The sequence below is a fragment of the Podarcis bocagei genome, assembly GCF_964188305.1.
Source record: "Podarcis bocagei genome assembly, chromosome: 17".
In the NCBI taxonomy this organism is placed as follows: Eukaryota; Metazoa; Chordata; class Lepidosauria; order Squamata; family Lacertidae; genus Podarcis; species Podarcis bocagei.
Genome location: NC_138143.1, coordinates 7,630,211 through 7,645,318, shown reverse-complemented (window position 1 = coordinate 7,645,318; position 15,108 = coordinate 7,630,211). Strand labels below are relative to the sequence as shown.

The 15,108-nt window shown below is 48.3% G+C and overlaps 1 protein-coding gene across 2 annotated transcripts in view; it reads right to left on the bottom strand.

Annotated features, from left to right (window-relative positions):
• MAST1 (microtubule associated serine/threonine kinase 1) overlaps nt 1–7,798 on the bottom strand; it is a 93,381-nt gene extending 85,583 nt beyond the window's left edge. For both annotated transcript variants that reach the window (XM_081175671.1, XM_081175673.1), the window contains exon 1: nt 7,670–7,798. In XM_081175671.1, coding sequence (XP_081031797.1) covers nt 7,670–7,708 — 39 coding nt within the window. In that variant the 5' untranslated portion in view covers nt 7,709–7,798. The remainder of the gene's footprint in view (nt 1–7,669) is intronic.
• Between the last annotated feature and the right edge of the window lie 7,310 nt (nt 7,799–15,108).

Genomic DNA, 15,108 nt, shown 5'->3' with positions numbered 1-15,108 from the left:
TCTCGCTTTACTGGCCGAGGGAGTCAACATTTGTCCGCAGACAGTTTTCCAGGTCATGTGGCCAGGATGACTAAGTCGCTTCTGGCAAAACCAGAGCAGTGCACAGAAACGCTGTTTACCTTCCCGCCGGAGCGGTACCTATTTATCTACTTGCTCTTTGACGTGCTTTTGAACTGCTAGGTTGGCAGAAGCTGCCACCGAGCAACAGAAGCTCACCCCGTCGCGGGGATTCGAACCACCGACCTTCCAATCGGCAAACCCAAGAGGCTCAGTGGTTTACACCACATGTATGACTGCCTTTACTCTATTTGAATTTTTATTGTATGCATTCTGTATTATTTTTGCTGTATTAATAGAAGTTACCTTGAGACCCTTGTGGTAGAAAGCATTGTTGGCTTCCTTCTGTCTTAAGACAATGGAGTGCGCCTCCAGCGGTGAAGAAGAAGAAGAAGAAGAAGAAGAAGAAGAAGAAGAAGAAGAGTAGTAGTAGTAGTAGTAGTAGTAGTTTGGATTTGATATCCCGCCTTTCACTCCCTTTAAGGAGTCTCAAAGCGGCTAACATTCTCCTTTCCCTTCCTCCCCCACAACAAACACTCTGTGAGGTGAGAGAGGCTGAGAGACTTCAGAGAAGTGTGACCAGCCCAAGGTCACCCAGCGGCTGCGTGTGGAGGAGCGGAGACACGAACCCGGTTCCCCAGATTACGAGACTACCGCTCTTAACCACTATACCACACTGGCACCACAAGTCAAACCACTGTGTTAGGAGGCCAATGTGACCTCCCAGGAGCACAAGCCTAGGCAATATGTATGGAGGTCCTGGGCTGCCAAGAAGACAAGATGCCCCTCTCAGCCTCACTGATGTGGTCCAGAGGAAAGCAGAGCAATATGTTTAGCACCAGCTTGGCTGCAGCTGTTGCCAGGAGGAGACATACGAGAGGCTATCCAACCATCTTAGGGTCTCCACTTCGGATTTGTGTAGGGTTTACTCCTGAGCTTTTTTTTCTTTCGAAGGCAGCAAAGGTTTAGAACAGGGGTCAGCAAACTTTTTCAGCAGGGGGCCGGTCCACTGTCTCTCAGACCTTGTGGGGGGCCGGACTATATTTTGCAAAAAATATATATGAATGAATTCCTATGCCCCACAAATAACCCAGAGATGCATTTTAAATAAAAGCACACATTCTACTCATGTAAAAACACGCTGATTCCTGGACCATCTGCAGGCCAGATTTAGAAGGCGATTGGGCCGGATCCGGCCCCCAGGCCTTAGTTTGCCTACCCATGGTTTAGAATCAGAGTTTCCCTTCTCCTAGATGGGCTACCTGCGTAGGCTGACGAAGCCCATCTGCCCCTCACTTCCCTCCACAGCAGGTGCAGAAACTGCCTTCTTGATCATTGCACCCACAGGCATAATGTGGGGAGGCCCAGGAGGCCCATGACCTTGGGTGCAGATTTTGGAAAGGGCGCAAGGGGGTGCAACCAGGCACTCCCACAACATGCCCCCTCATTCGCCAAGCCACACGTGGGCTGGGCCTTCAGGGCTGGGGAAGCGGTGGCACCTCCTTCCCCTTGTGGCCAGTGAAGGGATGCCCGCACATCCCACCCCTGGGCGGGCAGAGAGGAACTGGGTGGGAGAACACTGCCGCCACCCACCAAGAAGAAACAAGAGGCTCTTGCAACCTCCTCCTCCTTTGCAAAGGGGGATGCCACAGGCTGCCAGGTGGGCACCCGCACGCCGGGTAGGGGCAGGGCATGAATGGCGCGTGACAGGGATTTCTGCATGGTGTGCTTGCTTTGCACACACACCCAAATTGTGCACCTGGGGCAATGGCCCCCCCCTGGCACCCCCACAATACGCCACTTTGGTGCCACAGCCCTCAGGTCTTCCCTCGTCATGGGGTGCCTTCAAGCCTCTTTCTTCCTCCCTCGCCACCAGCTCAGACTGCAACAGCTCGGTTAGAAGTGAGGGCTTGGGCTGGCACGGGCACCCTCCGTGCCCCATCTCTCAGGCACACGTGCACCCTGGGTGCTAAGAACTTGCGCTATACGGTTCGTTGGACCGACTATTGGCCTCATCTGTTTAGTCTGCCTGAGCCTGTCTTCTCACGCTGGGGAAGTCCCTAACTCACGAAGGGTTTGAGACCCTTTGGCAACCTTCACCTGGTTTAGCCAGCCAGTTGAAGCCCTTTCCCAGGGTATGGCCACTGTCACATGCTGACAGCTCCTAGGAGCCACAGGTGCAGGATGGGGACCAAAGGTGGACAAATTACCCAAGGAGCACAATATGTTCCCCGCCAGAGGTACTACCCAACACTAAATAAATTACCCTAACACTAAATAAAATAATAATAACAATCACCACAGGCCTCTCTCATCCAATTCCCCACAGTGGCCAACCAGGCATGGAGAAGCATTGGCCTTTTGTAACTGGTCCGACTCTCCTACGAGTCACTTTCGGGTGCTGCATTCTCCTTCTACATCCTTGTAGAGTGTCTTCCTGGAAGCGTGTCAGCTGTTGGCAACAGTCCCATAGGAGTCAGTCAGGGGGGCTTTCTCCCACGCTGCTGCAACCCCCAGCCAGCCATGCTCCCAAATTTCCTCCCACCACAACACCAGATTTAGGGTGGTGCAGGCAGTTCCACTGCACAGGGTGCTGAGGTGAGGGCATCCAAAAATGAGAAGATCCAAAAAGGAGAAGATCCATTTGCGGGGAGTACGCCAAATTTTGGCATCACATAGGGTGCCATATTCCAAAATAGTACTATAATCTGCCCCATCCATTGTGTGTGTGTGTGTGTCCCACCAAATGCGGACTTCCTGAGAATGGTCTGAAAGCAAAACAATAGTTTCTAGAGCAGAGAGGCTGAGATACACGCTGCATTTGCAACATATCCAAATCCCAGCCTACACTTACCTGTGTCAAATAGCCATCCTTGAAGGTGAGCCAGTCAATGCAATGCTAGGGTGCTGTAACCAGGACTGGGGGAGAGCTGGGTTCACATCCCCACTCAGCCATGGACCTTACTGGGTAGTCTTGGGAAGATCACTCCCTCTTCCTCTCCTAACTCAGAGGGCTATTTAAGAGGAAAGTCGGAAGAGCCATGACTACCACCTGGGCACCTTGGAATATTAGCAAGTTAAAAATGTTTTGCATGCATCAGCTTTGCATGTGCTCACCCCCACAACTTGAGTATTGTATTTGGACCGTGGGACCCTATCTGGCCTGGTCTGTCTCTCCAAGAGACTTAATGCAGCAAACCTAGCTATCAATAAGAAGTCCTGAGTTCAAATCTCACCTGTGCTATCAACACACTAGATGGCCTTCAGCAAGTCACACTAATATTGTTTGTTTGTTTAGGAGAGGGCTGCTTAAAGCTAATAATATTGGGCCTACCTCAACCTCATTATTGTAGGAGTTACTGTATGCAAAGTGTCTAAAACGCTACAGCACCGACATATCACATTAAAATATTATGATAAAGGATTACTAGCTTTATAATTACTACATGAAAATGGTTGCAAGTCATGAAGACTGTTGCTAAATTCAAGTCACATTTAAAAGAATGTAAGGCATACTATTTATATCTGCAGCTCCACAAATAATATCGAAGCCACAGTATAATTAAGGCGTAGGGGTGATATTTTCTTTGTAGCATCGTGAAAACAGTAGGCAAAAAAACCCACGTCAGTCAATACACTTCATCCACACTTGATCAAATGGTACAGGAGTGCCTTTTACCAGCTTCTGTCATTTCTGGACAGGAATAGCCTTATGCCCGTGACTCATCCACTGGCTACCTCAAAGTTGGATTGCTGCAATGTGCTCTATTGTGGGGCTGCCTTTGGGGCTGATCTGGAACCTGCAGTAGCGACAAATGTGGTGCCTCGGCTACTCAATGGATTACATTATTGTACAGATATTATTACCTAAAGGAGCTCAATTGGCTGATCATTAGCTATCAGGCTAAGTTTAACTTCCTGGTTCTGGCTTTAAAAGGTAAAGGACCCCTGACAGTTAAGTCCAGTCGCGAACGACTCTGGGGTTGTGGCGCTCATCACGCTTTACTGGCCGAGAGAGCCGAAGTTTGTCCGCAGACAGTTTTTCCGGATCATGTGGCCAGCATGACTAAGCCGCTTCTGGTGAAACCAGAGCAGTGCATGGAAAAAAGCTGCTAGGTTAGCAAGAGCTGGGACCAAGCAACGGGAGCTCACCCCGTCGCGTGGATTCGAACCGCCGACCTTCCGATTGGCAAGCCCTAGGCTCAGTGGTTTAGACCACAGCACCACCCGCGTCCCTTTGGTTCTGGCTTACAAAGCCCCAAACAGCTTGGGACCAGATTGACAGATTGCCTCCTCCCATATTGCCCTGTCTGATCAGCTGAGGCCTCTTGGTTGTAGAACATTGTGAAGAAGTGCATTTGGGGGTGATCAGGAATAGAGTCTTCTCTTGGTGGCTCTTGATGGCATGTCCAGCTGGACACCAACACTGATGGTGTTTGGGTGCCTTCTGAAAATGCATTTGTGACCCTAAGATCTTTGCTGGTGTCTAGTTCCAGAAGTGGTTTTGTGTTGATTTGCCCTGGATAACTGCTGTGTTTTAGTTTTGAAAATATTAACTGTTTAATGTTGTAACCTGTTTGATGGATCATTGTATTTTTCCTGCTATGTAGCATATGAAAGGCAGTATACATACAAGCCCAAAGTATTGTAAGGACCATTGGTAAAAGAAGGAGGAAATGCTTAAACCTATCGCCTGGACAAATAAATTAAACAATGGTTGGCTTACATGTGCAGTAGCACAAACCATAGTCTGGATTTTGAACTCTGATTAGTGCAGAACATGGTTAGGCATGATGTCTGAAGAGATACAGCAAAAGATGTCTAGTGGACACCACTGAAAGATGGCACTTAGTTTCTAACAGTGCAAATTCCAGGACTGAGACTATCTGGAAACACTTTCAGACCCGGGAACCCTATGGCTTAGTCCTGGGAATCTGTAGCTTTATGTTGGATAAAATTCTCTCTTCACATGGTCAGACGCACTTTCATCACTTCTCACTTCATATGCTTCAGGACAGCCTGGGCATTAAATAAAGACACCACAGATGGGCCTGCATAAATTAATGAAACCCTACTCCAAGATTATATGAGTGATGGTGACTTTCTCTTCTCCATCAAGGAGACTGCAAAATGAGGTAGGGGAGGTTATAGATCACTGCATTATTAATTGAAATTATTATTAATTGTCGTGGTCGTCGTCATCATCATCACTATTAGATTATCCACCCTTCACCGGAAACCCCCAGAATGGATTACAGCAAAATAAAATAAAATACAGAATGAAAACAGTTCAAAACAAAATACAATCGCAAATAGAACTATGGAACTAGCTGTTCATATCCAGTCAACTTTTTGCTATTTCGTATGTCTCTTAGCTTCCAATGTCTACCAATGTGAAATAAAGAGAAACAGATTTTCTCATTTATCACGTTTATATCCTCACTTTCCTCCAAGGAACCAAAGATCCATTTTATCCTCAAAAGAATCCTGTGAGTTGGATTACACCAATGATGGCTGGCCCAAGGTTTCCCAGCTAAGAAAAGATCTGAATTTGCCTGGGTCACCCCAGTCCCAGCACTCTAACTAGTACAGCATGCCAGCCTGGTTCCCTTCCAGATGTTTTGGATTACAACTCCCATCAGCCTTCAGCCAACATGCTGTGGTCCAAAACACCTGGAGAGCACAAAGTCGGAAAAGTCTGCACTACACTTTCTACATCCTTCCATGGACCCACTGCAAATACAGCTCGGGAAATGGTTTCTTAGGAACAGATTGCTTACAAGAAATGATGGGCTTTGAAAAAGTTTTGTTTCCATTTTTAGAATGCCTCGCCTTCACTAAGCACGTTGTCCAGCCACGGGGACTTCTGCTGTTTCGCTTTTCCCTTCCACATGAGCTGAGCATCCCCGTAGCTTTCTCTCTCTTGTATCCTTCCTTGCTGCCCGGGACAGTATGCAGATAAATGGACTGCACTACTCTCTGGGAACCTAGCATATGCATACATTGTCATGGTATATATACCATAAACACCTTTCAAGCTCTGTGAAATAAGAGAGACAAGGCTAAACAACTGTTAAAGCTAAGTATTTTTAAAACATATAACTAGAAGGGTCTGGACATGTGGAGAGGTTGTTTGTTACCTCCACAGCTCATACTGCCTGCAAGGAGCCAAGAGAACAGTCTATTGATTCAATTTCGGGGGGGGGGGGGCTCACAAACAGATACCAGCCAGGCAGAACCTGCTTAGGCCCAGAGTCCATGGGACTCTGGGTGGGTGCCCCATTCTGTGCCTCTCATCATATCCATACTACTCCAGTTGTTAGATCTCATTCATGTCACAGTCCTAAATTCTTCTGTGCACACAATGTGTGCTATCAGCACACAGTGCTTCACAGAGCATTTGTGAAATTTCTGGAGCAGCCAAGCAAGATCACTAATGTCAAAGGTGTGGTGGGTTGGCCTCCAGGGGCTTTCCCTAAAAAGCTTTAGCAACTGGATGTTTCCATTGCAGTCTTTTGCTGTTCAACATTTCCTGACATCCAAAGTGGGAAAGTGGGAATGAAATGTAGCAATATAAGACACCTTGGCTTTGGAATGTTTTCACAATCAAAGGCTCATCCAGCACCCACTCCAAGTCTTCCTCGACACTTTTTTGATCCCCCACTCTCTCAACCTTTTTAGTGTTTGTCAATTGCTCTATTCCATTTGGGTGCTGTCATGCTCAAGCTGTAGTTTACTCTACGCATTAAGGTTTATAAAATAATAATGTTTGTAAAGTTGCCCTGATAATGTACTTAAGGCGTTGGGCAGAAATCTAAACAAGTTATTTAAGTAAATAAATGTAATAATTCTACCCCTATTTCTCCTTTGCTAGTGCCCTGTATTTAGAGTGGAACTTCCTCGGGGCAGGGACTGCTGCTTGCCATTTTTGCATGCTGCCAAACACTACATAAACGGACTCCAGCCTGACCCCGCTGGGAAATTCTTATATTCCTAGGACTGAGGTACAGCCTCAGTCTCTTCAGTCTGGCTTTGCCCCAACGGATGAAGCAGAGAGAAAGGAACCTTCTCCCAGATCTCATTTTCAGCAAAGCCAAATGATGATTCGCAGGCGCCGCTGATCTTTCCCTGGCGCTGCCCAGGGACGCGCGTGACCCCACAGCCCACCCGGGGCAGGCGGCCCTCGGCTTCCCCGCTGGTCTTCAGCCATTCCGTCCCCCTCCCCACTCCTCCCCCTGCGACACACCAGAAGATTTGCTCGGGTCTGGCGTGCGGGGAGCGCGGCCACCTCCGGCGGCGCCCCCCTGGCACCAAAGGAAAGCGCCGCTCGGTTAGCACCGAGCACACCTGCGCCCTGCAGAAAGAAACAAGCCCGGGCTGGGCTTCTGCTCGGAGGCTCCCCCGGGATGGCGGAGGAGAGAGCGGCGGCGGCGGCGGCGACTGCCGCCCTGTCTCTGTTGCCCATCGGCCGGCCGGCCGGCCTCCCTGCGTCGGCGGAGAGGGCGCGCGGATTGCGCGCCGCATCCCCGGCACCGCGGCAGGCTTGGCCAGGGCGACGCGGGCTTCGCTTCGGAGAGGAGGGAGAAGGGACCCGCCGCGCGCCCTGATTTACCTGGAGCCGCCTCCGGCGTATGATCCCGGAGTCGTCCATCGCTGGCCGGCCCGAAGAGCTCGCCCCATGGGCGCCGCGCGCCTAGTGCCAGCCGAGCCGAGCCTGCGCGCCTCCCGTGCCGCCTTCCAGGCCGCGGCTGCGCTGCGCTGGGCCGGCGCTCAGGGCGGGGCTGGCCAGGTGGGCTGCGCGGAGGGGGCGCCTCGCCCGCCCGCCCCCCGACTGCGGCACAGCCCCGGCCGCGCCTGGGACGCTTGGCCCGGGGCGCGCCGGGCGGATCCTCTCTCTGCGCCGGGGCAGCAACGCCGCGCCCCTGGGGCTCGCCGGCTGCATGCGCGCCTGAGGCTGCCGGAGCTGGAGCAGCGGCACAAGGAGGCGGCGAGGGCGGCGGCCGTCCCTCCCCGGCTCCCGCTCCTGTGCGCCGCGGGCGGGGCCGACGTGCGCTCCGGCTGCCACCGAGCCCGACCTGGCGGGGGCAGCGAGAGGATGCGGCGCCCCCTCGCCGGCCAAGTCCGGCCTCCTTAACCCTTTCCCCCCGGCCGCCTTGGCGATCACACGGCGCCGCGCCCGCTCCAGTGCCGAGGGTGGGGGGGCGCAGCTGCAGCGCGCCGGGCTTTGACGCACTCCCCCGCCCTCTCGGGCAAACGACCCTCACTGAGAACTAGACTCTTGCCATCTCACCTGCCAGGCAGGCCTTAAGAAGGAGCCACCCCACCCGCTACCTGCATTCCACGCGTCTTGCCTCAGGCGCCAAAATGTCTTGGTCGGCCCCCTAAGAGCCAACTCCTAGGGGCCTGTGGGGGCTTCCCCACAGTAACATATTTGAGGGGGCCGGACCCCCGCAGATTTTATGTCCATTCCCATTCAAATGGTGTGTGCGTGCTGCATCATGGAATCAATTATGTGGGACAGAAAGATAAAAAAGGAAAAGGACCCCTGGAGGGTTAAGACCAGTTAATGGGGTTGCGGCGCTCATCTCGCTTTACTGGACGAGAGAGCAGACGTTTGTCTGCAGATAGCTTTCCGGGTCATGTGGCCAGCATGACTAAACCGCTTCTGGTGCAGTGGGACACACTGACAGAAACCAGAGCGCACGGAAACGCCATTTACCTTCCCGCGAGAATACCTATTTATCTACTTGCGCTGGCATGCTTTCGAACTGCTAGGTTGGCAGGAGCTGGGACAGAGCAATGGGAGGTCACTCCATTGTAGGGATTCAAACCGCCAACCTTCCGATCAGCAAGCCTAAGTGTCTCAGTGGTTTAGATCACAGCAGCACCCACTCCCTTACCTGCGGGCCCCCCAATATGTTATTCAAGTTGTGCCCCCCCCCCCCCGTCTACCCTGACTATTATATAGAATCATAGAATTGTAATGTTGGAAGGGACCCCAAGGGTTTTCTAGTCCAGCATCCATGACAGTTGACCATCCAACATCTGCTTTCAAACCTCCAAGGAAGGAGAGTCCGCCACCTCCCAAGGGAGTCCGTTCCCCTGTCAAGCAGCTCTTACTGTAAGAAGGTTCTTCCAGATGTTTAGTCAGAATCTCCTTTCTGGTAACTTGAAATGAAGATCTGCTTTTAAAAGGGTGGCCGAGTAATATCAGATTCTAGCACCCATAAGCCACACAGATAAAACATTCCAGTTGCCAGCTAAATCAAATCCAGCTCATCATCATCCAATGGCAGTTGGTAGTGTAGTAGTCTGACAAATGTGCTTTAGTAGGTTACACAGAAATTTATTGGTCTTATAATATATTTTACATTTACACAGGGCTGGCACAAGCAGAAAATCTGAAGTGGCTCACATTCTCCCACATGGGACACAATGCATTGGCAAATTCTCGTTCTACAAGTTGCATTAAAATTGGTGGGAGCTGTGGAGGAGCGAATCCTTTGCAAAACTTCCCAGATGGTGTCTTGTGGGCCACTGCTGCCATAGGAGCATACGAAGCTGCCTTAATGCACATGGGTCCATGATGCAGCCTAGCATAGCCTCTTCCCACCTGGCATTGGGTTTCCCATGGTCTCAGGACAGACAAGGCTCCTTGATTCCAAAGTTAGCCTTCAACATCAGGGGGACACTGAAGTTGGCTCCTAGTTCCTTATTTGCACAAAAGTTCAAATGCAACACCATCAAAGCACTTTAAAAATGAACTAGGATCTATGTGTTCCTGAACCCCAAACTAAACGTAGGTGCACTCCATATCTATATCTCCTGGACAAAGTCCCTGTTTCCTTGGAGATCAGCAATCGTGCAGATTCCTTGGCACCTGAAGCAACTACTTTGTTGCTTATGTCATTGAGTTGGTACAGATGTTATTAGCAGCCACAGAGCAGAAGTAACCCTCATTCCGTTCAATAGGACTTACTTCCAGGAAGGTTCACTGTGGTGGTCAAGGCTATGCCATGTCAGTCTATAGGTGGTGGTGAGTTATGCTCCTCCATACAACTTTCCCCCTTCCTCTACATAGAAAACTAGGATGTCAATGAGATGGATTCTATCCCTGACTTGCTAGTTTTCTATCTGCAGGGAATGAGGAGTGTTCCATTATGCAAGTCCCCACTTACGCTCTGAAGTGGTGCAGCTCAGACACATTTACCACCTCAGTAAGAACTAGTCCTTTGTAAAGCAAGAGTTTCTCTGGGCACTAATGGCATTGGGATTACAGACAAGATCAATCATTGACCCTTTCACATATATATCTCCCAACACTTTGCTTCTTTTTCTCTCTAGCTTCGCCCTCTCTCATCCCAAAGAAACATGTTATTATGTTATGGGTCATAGCGTACAAGGGGAGGGGAGGAGAATGGGATAAATTAGTCTGATGAGCTAATGTGGCTGGGGAGAATGACATTTAATAAAATGTTTTTTGGCTTTTTTCACAAGGCTCATCCATGTCCTGTCCCCCATCACAGTATCTTTGACATGTGCTAAGAGCTTTGCTGTATTATTGATCAGTCTCTGGTTTCTAGTCCCAGGGGGAGTGGGGGCTGGGAGCGCCAAACTGCCAACACTCTTTTCTTATCTGTTAAGCAGCCCTAAAAGGGGTGTGAGTATTAGGTGATGGTGGCTGAGAGAAAAAGTATTGTTACCATCCACCCCAAATTCCACAAGTGGTGCAAGATTCCACGCATTCCAGGAGCACTTTACCCATGGACAGCAAGGCACGGCGGAGACTGTAGTGTTTTTATGATATATGGTTTATTTACACACATATATAAAACCTGAGTCCAGATGCAGGGGCTCAACACGCTAAACTCGAAGAGGGTCCCTTCTCCCATAGGCACAGCAGGCTTGAGGTTCAGAGCAGAAAAATCAGCCATGCTCTCTGTCTCTTTGTTACAGCCTGTCTCAGTCAGTCAACATGGTGCTCTTCAGCCCCTTTCTTGTTCCTTGTTGTTGTTGTTGTTAGCCCAGTGAAACGATTCCCCTCCAACCCACATCATCCAAACTGAAATCCGAAACCCTTTTTGTCTCTGCCCACTAGCACACAGCTGGAGGAGGGGCTCCACCCCCCTTGCTGTCCAGCACTGAATGTCCTGATGGCTCAGCCATTATCAGGCGGTTACCTCATGGGGAAGCTGGCCTGTGTTATTTCCATTTTGAATCCCTGCTGGATCTGGGAGGTCGGTGTTTGCAGTTTAACTTCCCAAACCTTGATTAAATTCTAACACTTACTAAATCTAGAAATTATGGGTGCCTTGCCCCCACAAATTCTGGCACCTCAAACTTATAGCAGTTTTATTTCATTCATCCCACAAATCCCTCCAAGGCTGCAATCTCCACTTGATGTTTTCATGGTTTGGCAAAGGATGGGGTTGGAGACAACGTATTTATCTATTTCGTAAAATTTATATAGCACTTGATTGTAAAAACGAAACCTCAGAGGATGGAAGGGTTGGCTTTAAGGGCTAATCAGTAAGAAGTGAACTAGGGCAAGGCGGAATTGTGATGAAGACCATGGCTGTGGTCCAAAGGATGACTTCAGAAGCTCCTAGGGGCTCAGGCATCTTCAGTGGGGTCTCTCGCTAGGGTTGCCAACTCCCTAGAGGGAGGGTGTGGGTGGGTGGGAGAAGCCCGGCCTGCCAATGTCCCTTGCAGCAAAAGTTTGAAAAGCAGAAATTGATCGCTGGGGAAGCTTTTACATGGCATGGAGCTAAGCATTCTCTTTTGCTAATTGCTGCAGAACAAACTGCTGCCATGCAGGGGATAAAAACAGGGATTAAAAGTTGACAGCCGTTATGATACTGAGTCTGTAGAACTAGTCAAGTAGTTATTTGGATCCTGGCCAGAAAACAGGTGGAAATAGGAATCAAAAATGTACAGTGACTGTGGGTGGGTGGGTGTGGCATGAAGTGCCTTCCTGTTCTCTTGTGCACCATTTGTCTTGGGTCCTAAACCCTGTGCATCATGGTTACTATCTGCCCTGAATCCTTTAAGGTAAGGTGCACTATAAGATCAAATGAAATGGGTAGTAAACCCATACATTTCACAGGTATCATTGTGTGGTGTGCACTGTGGAGAAGTGAGGTCTTATGCCTAACCTGAGAGTGATGGAGCTGTTAGGTAAGGTAAGGTAAAGGACCCCTGGACGGTTAAGTCCAGTCAGAGGTGACTAGGGGGTGTGGTGCTCATCTCGCTTTCAGACCGAGGGAGCCGGCGTTTGTCCGCAGACAGCTTTCTGGGTCATGTGGCCAACATGACTAAATCACTTTTGGCGCAACAGGACACCGTGATGGAAACCAGAGTGCACAGAAACGTTGTTTACCTTCCTGTTGAAGTGGTACCTATTTATCTACTTGCACTGGTGTGCTTTCGAACACACAGGGCAAGCCAGAGGAGAATTTGCCAGGCGTCCCATCTTGTAAACCACCCCTGTCCTGAGTGGCACTTCAGCCAAAGCCCTGTGGGGGTGAAAGGGGAGAAGCTCCTTTGGACAGGTCTCCCCAGTCAGGGATTCTTTGTGCCAATTCACACCACCATGTGCCCACTTGGTGGAATTGGCACTACTACAAGTGCCACATAATACCCATTCCACATTTGTAAGAGCTCAGTCATTTAGTGTGGCAGCATCTACTCTCTTGCCTATTAAAATCAAATACCTTTATTGTACTCTGAACCTTCTCTACCTTCTAATAACACCTGCTAGAAACATTATTGTTTAGACAAGCCTACCCAGATGTTTACAGTGTTGAGGATCTGTTTTAGTATTTTTGTATTTTAACTTTTGTATTTAAAGTAGAGTTGTAAATCTTTCTTGATTTGACTGTTTTATTTTTTATAAACTACTTTGAGGGTTTGTTTTACAGTCAAGTGGTGTGTAAATTTTGTGAAACAAACAAACAAAAAACTAGTGTGCGGGATCCAATTTTTCAATCTTAGGTGACTTTAAAAACTTGTAAAACTTGTATTGTGTATGCCTTTTCCAAGAGATGACAGACTAGCTGATACTGTTGTATTTAAAATTATGTTTATTACATGTGATTAATAAATTAAAAAACAACAACAACCCATGTATTGTGGCAGTGTGATAAACCAGGGACTGGAATCCTGGAGGTGTGTTCAAATAGCCACTTTGCTATATAAATTACCTACCCAGGGAGACAAAGCAGAATCCACAAAAGTGAACCTACCCTTACTCTTTGAACAATTACTCCACAATTTTGGCTCTTGGAAAGGACACAGGAGAAAGGATAAGAGGTTACTCTGTTGACTCTGTCTGCGGCACACATTGACCTAGTATTGCAGCACCTCCAGTAACAGTACTCTTCTATTAATAGTTTAAAATCAGATTAAATAAATACAAGCTAATGCAAGTGAGTACAGAGGACAATTTACCAAAAGGTTCTTGCATCTGACAGATACAAGACAGACAGACAGACAGACAAGGCAGGGACCGCCTCTTCCATGAAAGGGGCCTTCTCATCGGTGGCTCCCTGTTTGAATAATGCACCACCCCTAGGCAAGAACATTTTTATACATCCAGGCCTTTGCATCCTAATTTTCTGCTATCTTTTAGTGGGCTGGGATTGAGTTGGATCTGCTCTTTTCTATATACTACTGGTGACCATTTTTGGTTGTTTTTATTTTGCTTTTAATATTTGTTTTTGTAAGCTTATTTGAGTTCACCTTTCTGAAAAAAAGCATTATTATCATTATCATCTAGTGAAGTCAGGGAGTGGTAGAGCTCTCACATCTTGGTTATGAGCTTACAAACTGGTTGCCCTGTAGTGCATGATTATTAATGTGTGAATCGCCTTTCACATACCGTATTTTTCGCTCTATAAGACGCACCAGACCACAAGACGCACCTAGTTTTTGGAGGAGGAAAACAAGGAAAAAAATATTCTGAATCTCAGATGCCAGAACAGCAAGAGGGATCGCTGCACAGTGAAAGCAGCAATCCCTCTTGCTGTTCTGGCTTCTGGGATAGCTGCGCCTTCATTCGCTCCATAATACGCACACACATTTCCCCTTACTTTTTAGGAGGGAAAAATTGAGTCTTATAGAGCAGAAAATACGGTAAGTCTGAAGTCTATTTGAGTGGGTGTCAAATGGGTTTAGTAAAAAAACAACAACCAAAGGTAGGTTTCAAAACAATACAAATAAAAAAACCTAGACTTTAAAAAACCCCACCCCAAAGCCTTATCTTTCTTCACCCAAATGATGGTTTAGGGATAATAATAAAAGCAAACAATAAGACTGCTCCTATAATCCAGACCTCATGCCTTCAGCACACAGCTGTCCATAATAGATTCACAATGAATGCAAATGTATATACATTATACATACCCAAGTATACCATGGAGGCATATTGGGGATGGGCTGTCACATATATGATGTGTCTGCATGAGGAGATGTTGGTGTTTCTGCTCTTCCAACATAAAGGCTTTGTGCTTGATAAGGAAAATTCTGGGCTGAGAGACTACTAAACAGCTCAGCTCATCAGGGTACAAGTCCCCCGCGGGTCCATGAAGTCAGTAAAAGAAGGAAATTCCAGCCAAGTAATTTGGAGCAAAACAGCAGTCAGTAGGCTTAGATCCTTTATTGTTGCGCAACAAGTTCAAACAGCAGCGAGTGAACCTTGAGCATGGGGCGACATTGCCTTTTAAAACTTTCCCACCATATCCCAGAATACAGTTCGTTCAGCATCATTGCTACATCACTGAAACGTCAGAAAGGGGAGGGTTATACAAGATTAACATAGTCAAATATGTCATGGCAACACCCAAGTATAAGATTAGCATAGTTAAGTACCTACCACCCAAAGTAAAATGGAACTTCCTTTGCATGTCTGGATCCCGAGGCAAGTCCAGTGATGAGATTTGGCTTCCCTTGGCCAACAATCAGCTCAGCAATTGTCACCCCTGTGTGTGTGTGTGTGTGTGTGTGTGTGTGTGTGTACATGTACATGTCCTCACACTTGTGGGATTATGGCGG